The 21880-nt window shown below is 31.2% G+C and overlaps 2 protein-coding genes across 2 annotated transcripts; both read left to right on the forward strand.

The window, feature by feature from the left end:
• Positions 1-315: 315 nt before the first annotated feature.
• Positions 316-2514, forward strand: LOC123910322 (GATA transcription factor 18-like). The gene is made up of 2 exons (XM_045961418.1): positions 316-1174; positions 1965-2514. The coding sequence occupies exons 1-2, from the start codon at positions 728-730 to the stop codon at positions 2268-2270; spliced, it is 753 nt and encodes a 250-aa protein (XP_045817374.1). The 5' UTR covers positions 316-727; the 3' UTR covers positions 2271-2514.
• Positions 2515-11016: 8502 nt separating this feature from the next.
• On the forward strand, positions 11017-12976 carry LOC123910323 (epoxide hydrolase 4-like). The gene is made up of 4 exons (XM_045961419.1): positions 11017-11754; positions 12132-12218; positions 12318-12385; positions 12668-12976. The coding sequence occupies exons 1-4, from the start codon at positions 11110-11112 to the stop codon at positions 12798-12800; spliced, it is 933 nt and encodes a 310-aa protein (XP_045817375.1). The 5' UTR covers positions 11017-11109; the 3' UTR covers positions 12801-12976.
• Positions 12977-21880: the final 8904 nt, after the last annotated feature.

Genomic DNA, 21880 nt, shown 5'->3' on the forward strand with positions numbered 1-21880 from the left:
CTGATAGCAAGTGACCCAGCGGACCGTGGAGAGGGTCTGATACCATCTTAGATATGACTATTAGCCTTAACTCAACCTTACAAAATCAACTTGTAAGGTGATAATTAACACCACTTAAACTTATAAACACACATTTATGTCACCTCGCAATCGATGTGAGATTTCTTAACAATTTATTTACATAAACTATTTTCATAAGTTCAAAAATAAGCTAAACTCAAACTAGCAAAAATTTATTTTAAATTTTTCTTATATTTTATACAAGTGTAGTGCATTACACAACCCTCTCTCTTTCTTCATTTTCTACTATAGGAGTAGTATAAATTCAAAGTATGCAGTGCAAGAAACAATCATACACATAGATGAAGTCATAAACAGTGTCACTGCCATAGTTATAGAAACTCAAACTCATCATTCACTACTATACCCTTCATTTCTTTTCTCACTCTCATATCATATCACACTACCATTAATTCATAGGGTCCCTCCTCTGTTTTCCTCTGTATTTCAAAACTCACTCTCTTTATCATATCTCCATTTATATTTGTAAGCACATGTCTCCATTTCCAATTAACGACAACATAGACTGCAATTGCTGACTCTTATTTCACCATTTTATTAAACCTTCAATCAAACACACTACAAGACAATTTCAACTTTCATTCTAAAAACCCTTTAAAATTTTCATCTTCTTCATTTTTTTCTCACTCTTTCAAACAAAGAAACAATGATGCATCATCTTTCTTCTTCATCACAAGGACATCATGTGATGGGACACTGTACATGTGGTATGTTTCATGGACAAAACAACAATTCTTCTTCTTCATTCTCAATGTTATTCTCTAAACCTTATGATGAAACTGTTGATAATACATATTGTTTCACTTCTTCTTCTTCTTCAACTTCTTCTGTGGATTGTACTCTTTCTCTTGGAACACCATCCACTCGTTTATGTGAAGATGAAGAGAAAAGAAACCGTTGTTCTGTTAAAAACTTTTGCTGGGATTTACTTACTCCTAAACAGTACAACAGTGTTCAGTCTCAAACAAAGGTAACACGTGGAAATGGAAACAACAATAATAATAACAACAATGATTCTCTTCTTGCTCGTAGATGTGCTAACTGTGACACTACTTCTACACCTCTTTGGAGAAATGGCCCTCGTGGCCCAAAGGTAAAAATACTAAATATTTTAGTATGTTAATAATTACTTATCACATAATCACTTATAAGTGCTGATGATTGCATCAGAAAAATAAAATATAAGTGCTTGTGTTTAAACCACTAGTAAATCTATTTATATATGATACTTTTTATAAGAGATAATTAAGTCAATAAAAGTTGATGTATCTGTTTCATAATATAGTTTAAATACATCAATTTTTATTGACTCAATTGTCTCTTATAAAAAGAATAAAAAAAAATAAAAGATGAAATAAAATCGAACTATTTTTAGTAGTTAGCAATATTCTATATAGTTTATCAAAATATGTAGAAAAAAGACTATTGAGTTTGTTTGCCTAAACTCTTTTAAACAATTTTACAAGTGTTTATAGATTTAAGCCAATCCAAACATGTCCTAAGTCATTGTTCAAACCAAGCTGATTTGTTTAATTAGTAGTATACTTACCAAAAAATTAAGTATGAAAATATCCCAATGTGTTAGACTTTTTTGTTGATGTCAATCGAAGACATAAGAAAATGTCATCAAATATGAATAAGACTTATATAGCCAATAAGAAAAGTAGTACTCCTAAAACTAGTATAACAAACTAGTGTGACTAATATTGTATCTAATATTATAAAATGGGTAAAATGTCATTTATAAATTACTTGATCATGAATGTTACAAGGAGAAATGTAACCAAAAAAGAATGTTACAACTTACAAGGGGAATAGTATAAGAGGGTTTTTTATATTATGATTTCAAATATTTAATAGTCTTCTATTTGAATTAATTGCAGTCATTGTGCAATGCTTGTGGGATTAGATTCAAGAAGGAAGAGAGAAGAGCTACCGCAGCGGCCACCACACCACCGACAGCCGCAACCATCGGTGTAATGGAACCTACTCCAATGTACAACAACAACAACAACTCATGGTATGTACATCCACAAAACCAAAAGATGCAATGCTTCTCTCCGGCAATGAGTAACGAGTTTCGCTTCATTGATGAAACTGATCGTGATTCTGAAAATGGCATTCCCTTTCTCTCTTGGAGACTCAATGTCACTGATCGAACAAGCTTTGTTCATGACTTTACTAGATGAAAATTAAAATGACAATAATAATGATATAATAGTACTAGAAGATTTAGAAAAAGAACTAGGATGGTCAAGACCAAGCAATTATACGTCAATGTTTTATGATGATAATGATGTAGAAGATGTTTTTGATTGCAATGGTTATATGGTATTGTCACATGATGTTTTTCTTTTTCTTTTTCTTTTCCATTTTGCATAAGATGGAGTGAGAATGTGAGATAATTCTATAATCTTAGTTTGCTCTTTTTTCTTTGGACTACTTTAATTAACTTTCTCTTTTAGTTACATACTATATCAACCTACTTTTTTGTCGTTCACTTTCCTTATTAGATTATTCATTAGTATATAGTTGATGTTGACCATGATACGGTTATGGTTTCAAATTGCGGATCGCATTAAGTGATATCACTACGGTCTTCAATTGAATATGATCCTAATCAATTAGAATATGATTGTAACTTGCAACGTAGAGGTTGCAACGGTTACATCGGATTACAACTACAGTCCTCAATTGAATATGATCCTAATTAATCAGAATATGATTGTAACTTGCAACGTAGTGGTTGCAACGGTTGTAACTTGGAATCACAGTATGTATGAACAATCTAAACTTCTCACTCTATATTCACCAATGTCATACCAACCGGACCATTCAACTGACCGGTCTTTATCACTTGAACCACCACACTGGAATATATATTAAGTTCAATATCCATAAACCCCAAATTCTTAATTGCATGTACTAATATATGCTTAAACAAAGTGTGCATGAAATACATTAATACATACATATTTGTTGTTTTGATTTTTATATTTTTGGTGAATTCCACACCACAAACGTTAATATTACATGAATATAGATAGATAGGAGTATGTACTCCACATTACTAAATGTGGATTGGATTTAATTAGTTTGAAGAAAATGTGATGGTCCAATGCCAATGTTTAGAATCACTGTTCTTTCAGAACTGGACACTGTGCACTTCAGTAACAGTAAAACTGAAATGTCTTTTTTAGAAAATCGAGCTACATAGAATCTAATCGTCCAATCAACTTCATCTTGCACTGCCTACAAACTCACCCAACTTTTTTCATTATTCATTGTAGTAAAACATAGTAATTAACATGGAGTATTATTAAGTGTTAACAAAATCATCAAAATGTATAGTAAAACATAATATTGCTGATGTACGTAAGTAAGTGTATGATGATGTATCCGTTAATGATAATTTGCACGTGTAAAATATTGTTAATGTGTATGAAATGTTGGACCTATGAATCTTGTCTAATGGGCTTGAGGCCTCATTTGTTGTATTTGGCCCAAGCTCTAAGACGATTGAGTGTGGTACAAGTTAAAATACTTATTTTATTAAGAAAAATAAATTTGTCAAAGTAAATGAAGATTTTTTACAAAAAATATCACATCACATAAAATTAAAAGTCCATATGATCATGTGGAGCAATTTCTAACCATAAAATAGCTTAAGAATTCAATACAAAATTTCCTAATTCCTTCTAACCAACCCCTCCCCGGATTAAGTGGCGGGCCATCACATTTTCAACCTGACCCACATGCAAAATGCAAAAAATAAAATAGGATTCAATCTCCTACACAAAATTTTACTTCACTTGCGGACTACACTACACACTCTCAATATCAGATTAAAGGCAAATTCTTAACTACCCATTCCATAAGATTGGGTCAGGTAGCCCATCCTAAGTGTCTTAAGTATATTGGTCTACTAAAATGTGATTTATAATTTTATTAAAATATAATTAATTTTCAATTGTTACCACATAACTTTTTACAATTGTAAATACACCCATCTTCCAATTCATGTTTTGTATCCTTCTCTTCCATTTTTTTATGCGTATTATTCATCATTTTCTTCCATCTTCTTCTTCTTGATATGCAACTTAAGTAATCTCAAAAATCTATTTTTACTTCTTCTTCTCTAAATGCATCTCTTTCTTCTTACCAAAATTCTTCTCTTACATAATGGGTAATATGATTTAGGTATCAAATTTGGGTATTTTCTTCAACAAATTTGAGTAATTCTTTAGCAAATATGAGTTATTTGTTCTTCATATTTTGTAAGATTTTGATTTTAGTATTTGATTTAACACATTTTTAATTGAAATTAAAATCAGAAATATATTATAAATGATTTGTATGATGTTTATGGGTTATTAATTGTGATTTTTTTATGATAAAATTGGCCTGCAACTACTGGATCTAAATCTGTGGCGGCTAGAGGTTGAAGATGAACGGCCATTTTTTCCTGTTGTTGCTTATAACGTGTATATATATATTAGGAAACTAATCAAAGCCATAATAATGATGCCTGGTGCAGTGGTTACAGAGTTCCTTATTTAAGTAATAGGTTGTGGGTTCAAGTCTTCTTAAAGCCAACTTTTTTATGGTAACATTATTTTATTTTTGAAATTATTGGCTTTGAGTTCAAACCTTTGGTTAAACTTTTTCTTTTGTTCAATTTTATTAATTTTTTTAAAAAAAACACTAATTAGATTTGCTCTTCTTTTTTTTTTTTACCAAAAAAACTAATTTGGACTAGCCATAAATCTTAGTTCAATTGGAAGTAATGTCGAGATCTCTAGTGCCGGATGCTATGATCGGAGTTTGAATTTCGGACCCCTCCACTTTATGTGTGTGTGAGTTTCCGATGGTTTACCATTTCGTCTATCTACAAAAAAAAATTAACTAATTTGGACCAACAATTAATTATATATTTGAATTTTAAATTACCGAGATTGAAAATGTCCGATTGTCAAAACTCAAATGTTTAATTGATTGCTTGTCCGTTTAGGTAATATATTAAACGGTCTAGATCGTCTCATTTGATCTCTAGTGTAGAACGCTATGATCGGAGTTTGAATTTCGGTCCCCTCCACTTTATGTGAGTGAGTTTCTGATGGTTTACCATTTCGTCTATCTACACAAAAAAACTAACTAAGTTAGACCAACAATTAATTATATATTTGAATTTTAAATTACCGAGATTGAAATGTCCGATTTTAGAAATTCAAATGTTTAATCGATTGCTTGTCCGTTTAGGTAATATATTTTTTTTGAAGAAGCTAAATTAGCCCACCCAAATTGGCGCCAAAGAGAATCGAACCTCAGACCTCAAGAGGAGCACACTCCCAGGTCCCAAGCCAATACCAATGCACCAACCCAAGTGGGTTGTTTAGGTAATATATTAAACGGTCTAGATCGTCTCATTTGATCTCTAGTGTCGAACGCTATGATCGGAGTTTGAATTTTGGTCCCCTCCACTTTATGTGAGTGAGTTTCCGATGGTTTACCATTTCGTCTATCTACACAAAAAAAAACTAACTAATTTGGACCAACAATTAATTATATATTTGAACTTTAAATTACCGAGATTGAAATGTCCGATTTTAGAAATTCAAATGTTTAATCGATTGCTTGTCCGTTTAGGTAATATATTAAACGGTCTAGATCGTCTCATTTGATCTCTAATGTCGGACGCTATGATGAGGGTTTGAACTTCGGTCCCCTCCACTTTATGTGTGGCAGTTTCCGATGGTTTACCGTTTCGTTTATCTATAAAAAAAAAAAACTAACTAACTTGGACTAACAATTAATTATAAATTTGTATTATTATATTATTATTATTATAATAGTTAATAGTATATTTTTTCTTTATGAAAAATATTGTTTATATTTCTTTTTTGATATAAATATTGTTTATGTTTCTATTTCTATATTCCTAATTTTATGCATATTCATCTTATTTTTTCTATAATTTTTTTATTGGCTATTTTATTCTCTTTTTTACTACTTCTTCCGTTCCTTTTTCTTTATCGTTTTAGAAAAAAAATAATAAATTAAGAAAATGTATTTTTGCACCTTATCTTCCTATTATACCCTTATTTTAATTCATCAAAATTTTTTTTTTTTTCACACACTTTATCTTCCCAATAAATTTAATATATTATGTACCAAAAAAAATTAATATGTTATGTACCAAAAAAAACTTTAGTTTTTCAAATATATATTATTATAAATTTAGTTTTAAACTAGTTTTTCATAAATCTTTTACGGTTTCAACAACTACTCCTAAATATTTGGAATTTATATGAGGGTATAATAGACAAAATATAACCTTAAATTATCAAAACGACAAACAATTTGAAAGAATTTTTTTTCTAAAACGACAAAGAAAAAGGAACGGAGGGAGTAATAGTTAATAGTATATTTTTTATTATGAAAAACTAGTTTAAAGACCCTTGCATTCACACTGGTCATTGACCTTTTTTTTATAAGATCACTTGTCATTGACTTTTATTAAAAATTTAAGTTTTTTATTATATTATGGGAGAAAATTAATTTATTTAATATAAAACATTTAATTTTATTTAATATAAAAATTTAATTGTATTTATCTTATGTTCTTTCTATATATATATATATATATATATATATATATATATATATATATATATATATATATATATATATATATATATATATATTTTTTTTTTTCTAGTGAAATTACAATGAACGATATAAACTTTCTATAATTTTTTTTATTGGTTTTTTTTTTCTTTCTATTTTTATGTATAGATTGTTATGTTTTGTTTTTATCTATATTTTGTTTTGTTTCTATTTTTAAGCATATCATCTTTGTATATTTTTTTTTGTGAAATTACAATGAAGGATATAAAACTTGCAATGTGGTTAAAAGTAATAAGGATAAATTTGGAATTTTGGTGGTAATCGATTTTAATATATTAGTAATAGAACTCACTTGGGTTGGTGCATTGGTATTGACTTGGGATCTGGGAGTGTGCTCCTCTTGAGGTCTGAGGTTCGATTCTCTCTGGTGCCAATTTGGGTGGTCTAATTTAGCTTCTTCAAAAAAAAAATATTAGTAATAGATTAAAACAAAGATAACATTTTTTTTTGCATATTAATCTTTTTTTTCTATAATTATTTTTTTATTTAGGCTTAACTATACATTTGGTCCTTTACGTTTATTTTAGGTTTCAATTTGGTCCCTTACGTTTAAAAAGTATCAATTTGGTCCCTTACGTTTATTTTAGGTTTCAAGTTAGTCCTTTCCGTCAATTTTGTCACATGTGGCAGTCAATTGCATACGTGGACTGACACGTGGCACTCTGACATGCTGACACGTTGTTATTTTGATAATATAACCTCCAAAATAAATATTGGACCCACCAATTATATTTAATTGATAAATACCAAATTTATGTCCAACACATGTGTATTGTTCAAACGGTGTTAGTGACAAAATTGACGGAAAGGACCAACTTGAAACCTAAAATAAACGTAAGGGACCAAATTGATACTTTTTAAACGTAAGGGACCAAATTAAAACCTAAAATAAACGTAAGGGACCAAATGTGTAGTTAAGCCTTTTATTTACTAAACTTTCTATAGTATGAAAATGTCAGAGACTAAATTTACCCGTCCAAAATTTGCGATTGATCAAAATGGATCTTCAATCTTAATTAAATTAAATTTTGATAATTGCGAGATAAGACAAGTAGTCTGATCAATCATGGGGATGTAGATAATATCGAAACCTGCAAATTGAAACCAAAATTTAAGACGTTTTCATGTTATTGTTTTTATAATTTTTTCTTTCAATAATTTTAGTTTTATTGACTAAACTTTCTATAATATTATTTTATTTTTGTTTTGTTTTTTACTTTTTAAGCATAGATTCATATATAATCTTGTTATTGTTTCTATATTTTTTTATAATTTGTTTTAATAAACTTTCTATAATATTTTTAATGTTTGTTTTTTTTCCCTACATTTTTTTATGCATAGATTCATATTTTTAGATATTTTTTATTGACTAAACTTTTTAAAATATTTTTGTTGTTTTTGTTTTGTTCTAATTTTTATTTTTTATTTTTTATTTTTTTGGTTTTCACCACCAATTTAATTTAATCTGGTTCGATGATCAGTTCTGGCATCAAGTGGTTCTAGTCCCTTTCCAATTGCAGTTGCGGGGGATCGAACAGGGGTCCTCCCTACCAAATTCAGCGCCAATCACAGTAAACCAACTAACGATTGATGTTTTGTTCTAATTTTTATGTATAGACTAAACTAACTTTAATATGATAAAGAAATTCAAAAAAATTCATGAGACGATCTAGACCGTTTAATATATTACCTAAACGGACAAGCAATCGATTAAACATTTGAATTTTGACAATCGGACATTTCAATCTCGGTAATTTAAAATTCAAATATATAATTAATTGTTAGTCCAAATTAGTTAATTTTTTTTTGTAGATAGACGAAATGGTAAACCATCGAAAACTCACACACACATAAAGTGGAGGGGTCCGAAATTCAAACCCCGATCATAGCATTCGACGCTAGAGATCTCGACATTACTTCCAATTGAACTAAGATTTATGGCCAGTCCAAATTAGTTTTTTTGGTAAAAAAAAAATGAGCAAATCTAATTAGTTTTTTTTAGAAAAAAATTAATAAAATTGAACAAAAGAAAAAGTTTAAGCAAAGGTTTGAACTCAAAGCCAATAATTTCAAAAATAAAATAATGTTACCATATAATAAAATTGGCTTCAAGAAGACTTGAACCCACAACCTATTAGTTAGGTAAGGAACTGTGTAACCACTGCACCAGGCATCATTATTAATATTATGGCTTTAGTTAGTTTCCTAATATATATATACACGTTAGAAGCAACAACAGGAAAAAATGGCCGTTCATCTTCAACCTCTAGCCGCCGCCACAGATTTAGATCCAGTAGTTGCAGGCCAATTTTATCATAAAAAAATCACAATTAATAACCCATAAACATCATACAAATCATTTATAATATATTTCTGATTTTAATTTCAATTAAAAATGTGTTAAATCAAATACTAAAATCAAAATCTTACAAAATATGAAGAACAAATAACTCATATTTGCTAAAGAACTACTCAAATTTGTTGAAGAAAATACCCAAATTTGATACCTAAATCATATTACACATTATGTAAGAGAAGAATTTTGGTAAGAAGAAAAAGATGCATTTAGAGAAGAAGAAATAAAAAGAGATTTTTGAGAATACTTAAGTTGCATATCAAGAGGAAGAAGATGGAAGAGAATGATGAATAATATGCCAAAAAAAAAATGGAAGAGAAGGATACAAAATATGAATTCGAATGAGAAGATGAGTGTATTTGCAATTGTTAAAAGTTATGTGGTAACAATTGAAAATTAATTATAGTTTAATAATATTATAAATCACATTTTTGTAGACCAATATACTTAAGACACTTAGGATGGGCTACCTGACCCAATCTTATAGAATGGGTAGCCAAGTTCCCACCCAGATTAAATTTGCTAGCGTTAAATAAAATACACAGTTTTATTTTATTTTATATCTCAGTTATTGATTAAACATGCCTATAGTCTATTAGATTAGGTGAAAGTTAAACAACGGCTCAAGGATATGAATTGGTATGGTTGGGCGCACCACGTTATTATGATTTATGACATGGATTCTTCCACTTGGAAGAATTTTGATTATAATTTATCTTGGATACTCCTGTTTGCACTACTAGAAAAATTCTAATTAGTGAGGGCACTATTCCGTCACTAAACACTCAATTTTTGTCACAAAGCAATTTAATGACGGAATTTGTTGCGGCCCGAAATCCGTAAACAATTTCAACGTCGCAAACTATTAGTGAGGGAATTTCAATTCCGTCACAAACTGATACGGAATATATCCGCTACTAAAGTTAAATTCCGTCACTAAATTACAAACATGATCAATTTTATTTCCGTCACTGATTAATGAGGGAATCATGGACCAATTTTTTTGTCACTGATTAATGAGGGAATCTTAGACCAATTTTATTTCCGTCACTGATTAATGAGGGAATCTTTGCAGCCTCTCTAATTGTGAGGGATTCATTCTATCACAAATTTGTGACTGAATACATTTCCGTCACTAATATTGCATTTGTGAGGTTTATGTTTCCCTCACTAATTATGAAGGAAACTGCTATGTTAAATTTATGGTTAAAACTTCTTGCCTAATTTCACTCATGATATAGCAATTGCATTTACTATATTAAATAAATAAAATTAAATTCATCAATACACAATATTTAATAAGAAATACTTTTTAAATTGGGATGTTTTTTTATTTCTGTTTTGAAAGTTTTAAAACAAAACTAGTTTATGTTTTAATTTATAAAATTTTCAAGTGGTAGTAATTAATGGCGATTAGAGTGGTGATTTCCAGTGATTGAAGTGGTGGTCATGGTTGTAGTCGGTGGTGGTCGGATTTGTTATCAGAAGGGGTGGGTGGAATTGCGATCGACAATGGTCAAAGTGGTAGTCAACAATGGTTGTAGTGTTTTTTGGAAGTGGTCGGAATAGTGGTTGACAGTGATTAGATACTAATTTCTGTAGGTATTTAAGCTTTTGCTAGTGGTGAGATCGAGTGAGAGTGGTGATCCGTGTTGGTTATAGTGGTGATTCGCAAGATAAGTAAGTCTGACAAAAAATTATTTTTAAAATCAAACTCCGTGGTTGTACATAAATCATTTTCCTTTCATAATGAACAACTAGGCAATGCTACTAGCCAATGCCTCATCCATATGGTCCCGCACGTCTGCATTTATGGTTTCCTTTTGCTCAAACTGGTTGGGTAGTAACTAAGGTACACTTGCAATTTCATACTAGTGTATATATTACTACTTGTTAGAATCAATATCTAACACTACTAAAAGCAAATAGCATGCACATTGTTCATACCTTAAAACCTTGCAAAAAAACTTAGAAACCTTGCAAACATGGTGAACACAGCGATGATAATTTGGACAGTGCTTACTTGGGTAGCGAAGATAGCGGGGTTGAAGCCCTACACGGTAGAGATACAACAAGGTACAGTTATGAGGTTTTGGGTTCCATCAAATACCATTTCAAAGCCCAAGCCCAAACCCAAGCCCAATTCAAAACCCCCCAAGCCAGTGGTGGTTCTCCTCCACGGCTTTTGTGGCGACGGACTTACCACCTGGCATTACCAAATCAACTCTTTAGCCAAAAGTTACACCGTGTATATTCCAGACTTAATTTTCTTTGGTGGCTCAATGACCGATAAGCCGGATCGGTCGTTGGCTTTTCAAGCCGAGTGTTTGGCAGTGGGGTTAAGGAAACTCGGGGTGGAGAAATGTGTTGTGGTTGGATTTAGTTACGGTGGAATGGTGGCGTATAAAATGGCTGAGCTTTATCATGAGCTGGTTCAAGCAGTGGTTATAACTGGAGCAGTTTTGGCTCTAGATGAGTCTTTGATTAATAAGACATTGGAAGATATTGGATTTCCTTCTATTTCGGAAATGTTAATGCCATCTTCTGTTGAAGGAGTGAGATCACTTCTTCATGTTGGTTTTAACAAAAAATTTCCGTTACCCAACCGTTTGCTTGGTGACTTTCTTAAGGTTTGTATTCTTCTGAATACAAACTCGTTGTTAATTAACAATTAAGGTTAAAAATGAGTTGAGCTAAGTCGAACTTGGTTTAGCCTAACTTAACTTGATAAGAATTGAATCAGAACAAAATTAAATTCGAATTCTAATATTTCTAATTTTTAATATTTCTATTGTAAAAAAAAAAAACTTTTAATATTTCTAAACTATTTTTTTTTTTTAAAAAAAACTTTCAAAATATACTCTTCAATAAAACTAGACATACTTGAGCATGACCAACAATTCATATTTCATGAAATATAGAAAAAATTTCTCTATTTTTTTCCTGAGTTTCTCAACTCTAATAGTTAATGATGTTACTTTTGTGAGCATCATATCATCAATTGCAGGTGATGTTCTCTAATAGGAAGGAGCGAAATGAGCTATTAGATGAACTAGTCCTTAGCTACAAAGACAATATCCCAAAATTTCCACAGGTAATTAATTTATCTTCATGATTTGGATACTATAACACGTTTTTTTTACATGTACTACTAGTTTATATGCAAATTTTTCTTAAATACTTCCCATTGCAGCAACTACACCTTCTATGGGGTGAGAAAGATCATCTTTTAAAGCCAGAGATTGCACAAGATATGAAAGAGTAAGAAATCTTGATCACATAATTATAATTACTTCAAGGTGAATTCTTAGGTAGATATCTTTTTCGGATATGTACCAGGACATCCACTGAGGTGGACAATTTTGATAGGTTCACAAATAGTATTTATTAATTTTTTATCATGGACTTATCAGAATTATCATCAACAATGTACCCATACATATCCAAATAAGATGTGTCTCAGAGCGTTTACCTTTATTTCAAATCATTCTTAAAGTTTATATGCAATAGATTAGTTGTTTATGTGTTTGATACATATGATAGGAAGCTAGGAAATAAAGCAACATTTCATGAGATAAAGAAGGCTGGTCACTTGGCTCAACTAGAGCGACCCTGGACTTATAACAGGTGTCTTAAGAAGTTCATTTCTTCCGTTATGCTTGATGAAAGAAAATAATTCAATTCACATCTCTAAATTTGTCAAGGGTGTGTTTGGCAAGTACTGATTATATAAGTTATTTTAAGAGTAGAATTAAGTGCTTAATTATAAGTAAGTTGCTATTGTGCAAGTGTATCCAAACACTAATATAAATGTTGTATCAAAGTATATTTTTAAGTAAACTCTTTCTAACACTTCCTACATGTATAGATTGTGGATTTAATCAAAGATGGAGGTAATGTTAAACAAATCAATTATAAATATTTAAGAAAATTTTAACAACATTTTGATTGAAACCAAGAGAGGCTAATTAACACACGAGCTTTTTCATCAATATCTATCTATAAGAGAACTGAGTTTCTTCTAATGTTTTTTTTTTTTTTCAATAAAGAAAAATTTAGATGAGTTGAAGAGGACAATCATTGGCTGTGTCCCCTCCCTCCTCTCATGATATACAATAATACAACACAAACAATGATAAATGTGAGATCATATTTTGGGTCTGTTTGTTTCACCTTTAAAAAAAATGATTTTTTTTTTTTGTATTTTTGAAAATAGATTTTGTAAAAGCGTTTTTTAAAATATTACAAGTTTTTTTATATTAGTTTTTTCTAAATTGAAACACTAATTTTGGCATCATATAACATAAACATACATTATTGAATATCGAAACATAGTCAAAATCTTAAATTTTTTAAAAAGTTGTATTTCAAAAATGATTTTTATGAAAATCTATTTGAAATAGCTTCAAAATTAAGTGATTTTTTTTTTGAAATTTTGATATCAAAAAAAGTTTTAATAAAATGATGAAATACCTAAAGTAACATTTTAAGAATAACTATTCAAATCAAATTTTCATTTAAAGCTTTTACAAAAAGTTTTTTTGCAATTTTTTTTACAATAAAATTATGTAACACTATAAAATCCATTTAAAAAAAAAAGCCAAAACAAACCGACCCTTTAATTTATGTTCTTGCAAAAATCATTATAGTACTTTATTTTTATTTGAAATTCATCACTCCTATTATTATATATAAAAAGAATTCATTACCCTATTGTCTTTAATCTTTGACCTCTTTAGTTTTTTCTTTGTTTTTTTTGGTTATTTTAAAAAACTAAAAATACAAATAATTTTTTAATTTTTTTTAATCCTTACAAAAATTAAAGGCGTGCGTTAAATAATTTTTTACAATGTTGTCAATCTAGGTTGAAACTAAGACCTCATGCATACTACCCAAATCTTTCACCACTAGGCCAAAGACTTATTTCTCTATTTTGTCAAATGGCCTGACCCAAATCCAAACTAAATCGACTTGATGGGCCAACAAGTATAAATTCGAAATGCGTTTTTCAAATTTTTTTTGGAGAATTTTTTTCTCTACCCCAACAATTATACCTCCACCCCTACATTTTGTGTGAACTGCCTATTTTGTCCTTGTATATAAATAAAAACTATCATTTTTATCAATTTTCTTTATATAAGTTTTAAAAAGTTTTCCGGTATACTAATAAGAACATCATCACTATTCACTTCAATTTCACACCAATTTCAACATCATCAACACTCACACTCTTATCAATTTTTCTTTCAACATAATCATCAATTTTGTCACCCAATTCACTACCTTTAGAAATTAGACTCCACATCAGAACAATTCAATTGATATCTGACCAAATTATAACTTCTCCTCCTGGAAATTATCACCGCCGCATGTGGAGTCGGAACAGATCTAGAAGCAGCGGCAGCAGCAAGAGCAACACGTGTTTAGCATTTGGTGTAACACGACCGAATAAAGATGAGAATGGGCGTGGAGGTTTATCGGGTTTTACCCGAGAAATTGAAACGGGTACGGGTTGAGGGAAACTCAATGGGTTTATTGTGGTTATTGTTGTGATGCAGAGAAAAAGGAGGAGAAGGTGATGATGAAGATGAGGAAGTATCACAGTCGTTGAGAATTTCGTTGCCGGTTCAGTGATGAGTGGAGATCGGCGGCTTCGGTGTCGTCGGGAAGGAACGAGCGAAGGTCGAGCTCCATAGTAGGCACTTGAACTAAATTGGTCAAATTGATTTTGATGATAGCTTTGTCTTCCAAAAAAATTTAGAAACCGATAAACTAATCATTATAGGAGCAAATGAAAATTGATGTTGAATCTGATTTTTTGAGAACCACATCAAAACATCGCGTTTTCTCTGGTGTGGAACTACTAATTGTCTATATGCTGTTCATGAAAAAGCTAAGAAGTTCTTCATTCAATTCTTGATGTTCTGCTCGGTGAAGATTGAAGAAATTATCAACTGTTCCGGGTTGAATTTTGGGAAAATTTAATATACCAGAATAGTTTTCCAGTGTTCTGGTTTTTTGTTAAAAGTTGTTCAAATTATCAAATGAAAAAAACAAAATTAGTACCGGAACACATTGGTAGAGTGGAGGGGATGAATAGGGTTTCCGGAAAAATTAAATAGAGGGTAAAATTGGAATATCAGATTATTTGTAGGGGTGGAGGGATAAATGTAGGGGTAGAAAAAAAAATTTCTTTTTTTTGCCTTGAAAAAATGCTTAGCCCGAGGCCAAACATTAATGGGTCATGTTGTCTGATGGGCTAGGCCAACCCATATTTCAACATTACAATTTATTTATTTTTTGAAATGTTAACTAAAGCTATTTTTTTTTTTACAATGGAAAGACAGAGAATCGAACTAGGACCTCCTGCATATTATTCAAACTCCTACCGCTAGATCAAATCTAGTTGCTTAAAGCTACTCTATTTTGACACAACTCACAAAATATCTATCATAGACACACACACAAAAATATGACACAATTCACAAAATATTTATCACATAAAACATTCGTCAAATAAATATCCATACAAAGCATTCGTCAACAAAAAAAATAATAAATATCCATACACAATATCTACCACATAAACATTTATGCAAAAATATAGAGTATTCGTCACAAATAAATTAATCGATGTATTGTTTTGTCATTCGGGTCGTGCGTTCTGCACGTTGCATCACGTGTGTTACATTTGTGTAGGGTGGCAAAACGGATTGCTACTTTTTTCTCTCTCGTTCTTGCTCATTTTTGTCTCTTCATACTCATTCTTCTTCTTCTCCGAATTTCTAGTGTAACTTATTTTTTTTATTCTATTACTTGAATCAACATCACATACGGTGTGATTCACATTTTTTCTCGATTCATTACCTTAAACACATAATCAAAAACTTCCTTGATGATTAGAGTAACTATATATGTGTTTATAAGTATATAATTAATGGATTTATAGTATACTTCCTTGACGATTTTGTCTTATAAGCTAGTTTTTTTTTTCTTCACAAATTTGTTTGTTTCTATTTAAAAAAAATAATATTAGCATGCTTTTTTGTAACAGCACAACACAAAGGTCAAAATAAAATAAAAAACAATTTTTTTTTTGTTTTACGGATCAGCCCGCCAACTAACTTGTCCGGCAACATATTATGATTTTAGACTTGACCACCTAAATTGACTCGGCTCGTCTAGTCCAACTTTTAGGCTGGCGGGCCGAGCCTAAACGGGACCTTTCCGCTTTGCCACCCCTACATTTGTGTGTATTATATAATGATGGTCGATTGAGTGTGTAGATATATAAAGATTAACAATATAAATTGTTTGTTGCATGCACAATTGATCCAATTAAATATTACATTTATATATTGGATCCAGGCAACATGTAGAAATATAGTTGGAACCTGTAATTGTAGAAACAGTCAGAAGGTTTTAATTTAAAGTAGCATATATTACCTAACCAAGCCTTCAAATTCTAGCAACATTATAAGGTTCAAAATATATAAGGTTCAAAATTAAAATAACATGAGTACTAGCTTAACTGGCAAAAAAATTGCCGAAATAGCCGGGCAGAATATCATGATTGGAATTCGATCCCTAACTCCTTCACTTGTATTTATGAGTTTATGATAATTTTATGATTTCATCTATTTATCAAAAATAAATATACTGTATTATGTAACTATGAAAGCTATTAAAGATAGATAACATGTGAAACTTAAAGTGGCATAATTGTACTTAATTTTGAAATGATAAAGAAGATTAAACACAGTTCATAATTAAACAATAAAGTTTATCACTTTGAATGTAACAAGTGTAAAATTGAAAGATAAAGATAAGGGAAATTGTATTGAATTTCTGAAAACAAATCAACTCTATAGTGAGTGGAAGGATACAAGATGTGAAAATAGAGTTTAGAGGGAGAGAGTAACAAACTTCACAATTCACATGACTAGCAATTGATCCCTATTACAATATGAATAATGCTAGCAACACACTCTTTAACAAACACACTCCAACACACTCTCTTTTATTGGTTAAAATTCACATGGGTCCCATAAAAAAATGTGGACCCATATAACTTTTATGGGATCCATATAAAATTTAACCAATAGAAGAGAGTGTGTTTGTTAAAGAGTGTGTTGCTAGCACTCCTCAATACAATATATATAGCCAGCTCATTTCTTCACATAATCTCTCATCATAGAGTTGGTTTTGCGTGACCTCACGCTTCTACGCGGTGCCACCATTTTCTCATTGTTACTAATACTAACACAATGGTTTCCATGCATATTCAGTGGGTCATTCGCTTTTGTTGCCACGTCACTAGCTTCTATAATATCTTTCTCTTTAGGCTTCATTACAATACATTCCAACATTGTCCTCAAGGTTGTAAAAATTACTCACAACACAAATTTTACCCGAATCCCATTGCTTGAATTGTGACCACATAACTGCTGTATAGTTCCTCAAATCTCCACCAGGATCCCATTGATGCCCATTTTGCATTCTCACTGGTTTGGTGTAGTCATAAGGTTCCACAATTATATGCATGAATTCACCCAATGTGGTTACAAGGTTAACAATTTTGGTAAGTACAAAGTTGCTAGTTTTGCTTCCAAGTTTCCATCTAGCAATATGTAACAAGACCATAATCTCACAATCTTCTCGTGATTAATTTTCTCCATAATTTCAACGGCCTTGGTGTCACATATAGTTTCTTCATTAAGACACATCCATGCTAACATACATGGTACCCACACAACCTGAATGATATCACTATCCACCCTATGAAGACAAACCTTGTCCTCAAGGTTGTAAAAGTTCTTCCAATATTCCCAATACTCATGGGAGATGGCACTTGGAATCAACCACTGCCACGGAACTAAAGCAGTAAAACAGTGACCTTCAAGAGAACCAATGAATATATCAAAACCAGCATCCTTGTCCAAAAGGTTTGGATTGAGGTAATTGTGAACAAAACATTGTACCCTTATGGATTGCAAAATTAAGGCTTCACTATAATCCGCTACAATAGTGATTAATTTTCAGTTTTCTTCCTCTAAACCATTTATAGAAACTTGATAGCATTGCAAATCCATGGTATCATTAGTGTATGGCCTCAACCTCAAACAACAGCATAATGTGAGGGAACAATTTCCAGTAAGAATAATTGGTCTTGGCTCATCATTGCCACATATAATTGAGTTTCTTGATGTCTCATCTTTGTATCTAGTGACTCATTGGGGATTTGAAGACAACCCTTTGCATGTGAAATCGCCACAGTGCTCACAAGCTCCACATCATGGCATACATGGTAATTGCTAAAGTGAATATCAGACAAGCAGAATACAAAGAATGTAGAGTTTCCAATCTTAAGACCCACAATAACCATGAAGAAGTAGGAAGCAAAATTAGACGATATCACAATATCTCTATTTGAGTATCTCTCAAATAGTCTATCGGCATGAATAACACTTCCATGTGTTGCATCAAGAACAAAAAATTTGCTTCCAATGACACAATTAAACTCATAGCAAATAGTCAGGACCAAACCTAAAGACAATCCAATTATCTCATGTTTTTCCAGTAGTGACTTAATACACTCCATTAAATATAAGCCAGTAAACAATGAACTATGTTTAATATTATTCTTCTCAATGTCATGCAAAATCACTAACATATAATCAGTCCAAGCAGAATTTTCCTCAAAATTAATAATATATGTGCCTAATAGCAGTACCTTTGCAATCATCTGATGTATGATGACAACTCCAACAAGTGCAATAATACCGATTCGCTGCGACCATGCCCATGTGACATGGTGTTGGAGACTACCACGTCTGTTAAAGCCCCAAAAGTGACTATTAGCATGAGGTCTGCACAGGAGATTATGCTTGGCTATGGTGAGCATGACGACGGCAGTGTCGTAACTCATATCTGGCGGTTCAGGAGGAGGTAGAGGGCTTGTCACCGTGTGATTCAAGCTCCCAAGTATCGAGTCAGTCGCACGATATCCATTTCGATACAAGCTCCTAAAGCCAGTCAAACTAGGAAACATAAGTGTAGCAAATCCCTGCAAAACCACCACAATGTGTTCTACGTCGGGAGGCTCAAGAGGTGGTGGAAGAACAGCGGTTTCCCGCGTCACTTGCAATTGAAAACTGTGACCTGGTGGTTTTGGCGGCGGTGGAAACATTAAGTGGTTCTCAACGGCTACACCATTAGGTGGTTCAAGTGATATGTAGAGGGTTCAATAATGCACAATCTGGTGGTTTCGGTGGCGGTAACTGTGTTGCCACTGTGCAATGGTTCATATTCAGTGGTTTGAGAGGCCTTGACTGCATTGAGACATTTCGTCGAACACAAGAGAGGCATGCTTGTATCGAGCCAGTCAATGGCACCACTGTGATCTCCACCAAAAGATTATCACGGTGCAATCGAAACTTAGGTTCCAGACTACTAGCTTGGTTATTCCCTACACTCATAAAATGCAACGCAAGTGGAATTTCATAGTGTAGAGACAAACCTTGATTTCTCACAGCATCGTTGTTGATGGCATCGCCGTGCTCTGCATCAGATATTGTCGTAACTGGAAGAGCTTTGTTCATCGACGATTCTATGATTTTCCCGACGCAATCACCGCTTGTATTCACCATGGATTTCGGTTCACTTTGAACCATAAACTCATCTGCTCGTGGGATTTCTTCATTCCTCTGCACATTATCAGTAGTTGATTTGTCAATATCGTCAGCAATTACAGACAAATTTGCAACCAAGCTGTCCAAATACGGCGTCGACGGTTCTGCAATTGGATTTTCTTCTTTCACTGATTTGGAAGAAACAATTTCTCTGTGCGACAGTCCATGGTTCTCGTACACAACAGTTTAATTTCATGATGAGATCGTTAGATCCTTATGTGCTCATAGGATGATTTAAAATTTTTTTTTACACAATCAAACTTAACTCATTTTATTAATCAACTAATTTTCAATACAAGCAAGACACCAAGAAAAATTAACTAATAAACCGACCACCCTTCCTACTTGATAGGTAGCTTAACGCCTAATAAACTTTAACTCAAAATTAAAATTTAAAAGCAACATGTTTTTTATGCTAGAAATAATAGCACTAAACATAGATACACCATTGATAAAATTTAACAAGTGTACTAAATAGTCGTCAAGGAATAAAATCAAAGTTCGTATCCATAGGGATTGTTTCAATCTCGACAAAACAATTAAATTAATTTAGGATTAATAATTAAAATGTAAAGGGGGGAGTTTAACTGAGTTTGGATTTTTATAATAAACTTAGAAATAACTTGGGATTCAAATTGAATGAAAGAAAAGCGATTGATCATTTTGATTCATGTAATTACTATTTCTCTTGGTAATTTCATGTATGATTACAAATTACTTAATTTAGTTTCATGATTAGATTAAATCTCAAGTGGTTATGCCCAATGTCTTGGTAACATAATCCTCTCCTTTGATCATCGATTCTTAATGTCTTAGATAATCTATGATCAATCGAGGAATATAAACTTTAATCCGTTAAATCTCAATTAACAACCTAATTCCCTTTCTTCTTGGTTTTGGGTCAAGGCAAATGGCCCATGTTTTCTTCTTGTAATTGGCCCAACTTTGTCAAAGTCTTTCTCTTCTTTTACCATTTGTTCCACACTTAACCATTAAATTGAATCAAGAAAATAGAAACTACACCAAATATCCTTTATATATTAAAACACAAAACATGTTTTCCCTCCTAAACTTCCATTATAATCCGCCTAAATCTTCAACCCATATTTTTCTAATTAATTAATAACTAATTAATTGCCAATATTAACACCTTACAAAATTTCAAATTTCAATAATGCAATTAATTTCGTCTAAACTACTTCTCATATCTTCTACTTCATATCTCATACACATTTATTCCCTTTTTTTAGTATTTTTTATATTTTTGATACATTGTAGTATTTTTTTTAATGGCGAATAATATTCACCCATTGTAGTATTAATCTTTCCAATACAATTAATAGCCACCTTTTAGATCCCATGAAACAAATCGATATTTTCCTGTTCTTTTAAAAAAAATTAAATTTTTTTTTTTAAAGTTAAATATATTTTTCATCCATATAAAATTAGTAAATTTTAGTTTTTCTCTCTATAAAACAAAATCATATGATTTCATCCTCTAAAAATTTTCTTTTTTTTTCGTCTATTTTTTTTTTGGTACATTTTAATTTTTTGTTTCTAATCACCGATTTATGTTCATCTTAATGTTAATATTTTTGACCAATTTATATTCATCAATTAAACATATATAATTTCATACTATGTTCAAAAATATATAAAAAATATGTCAAAATTTTATCCATTAGAAAATTATTTTAAAGATGAAAACAAATTATTTCTTTTTTTTGTAAGAACAACGATCAAAATTTGTTAATTTTATATGGATGAAAAATTTATTTATCCTTTTCTTCTATTAATAATGGTTGGATTTTCTACCATTGGGGTTAACTTATATATTGTACATAGGAATGCTTATACCCGGAATACTTTTTAATTTAAACCATTTTTTATGTGAATGTGTTTGTGCTTACCCTGTACTCATGGATGTCAAGTTAATTAATCAACTAATATGTTTAAGAAGATGTTGTTAATTATGAGTAGTACTCCTCCGTCCTAAAATATAAGGGGAAAAAAATTGTCCTAAATTATAAAAGAAAAACACAAACATTTATATTTTTCAGGATTT

The sequence above is a fragment of the Trifolium pratense genome, linkage group LG2 (genome assembly GCF_020283565.1).
Source record: "Trifolium pratense cultivar HEN17-A07 linkage group LG2, ARS_RC_1.1, whole genome shotgun sequence".
NCBI lineage: Eukaryota > Viridiplantae > Streptophyta > Magnoliopsida > Fabales > Fabaceae > Trifolium > Trifolium pratense.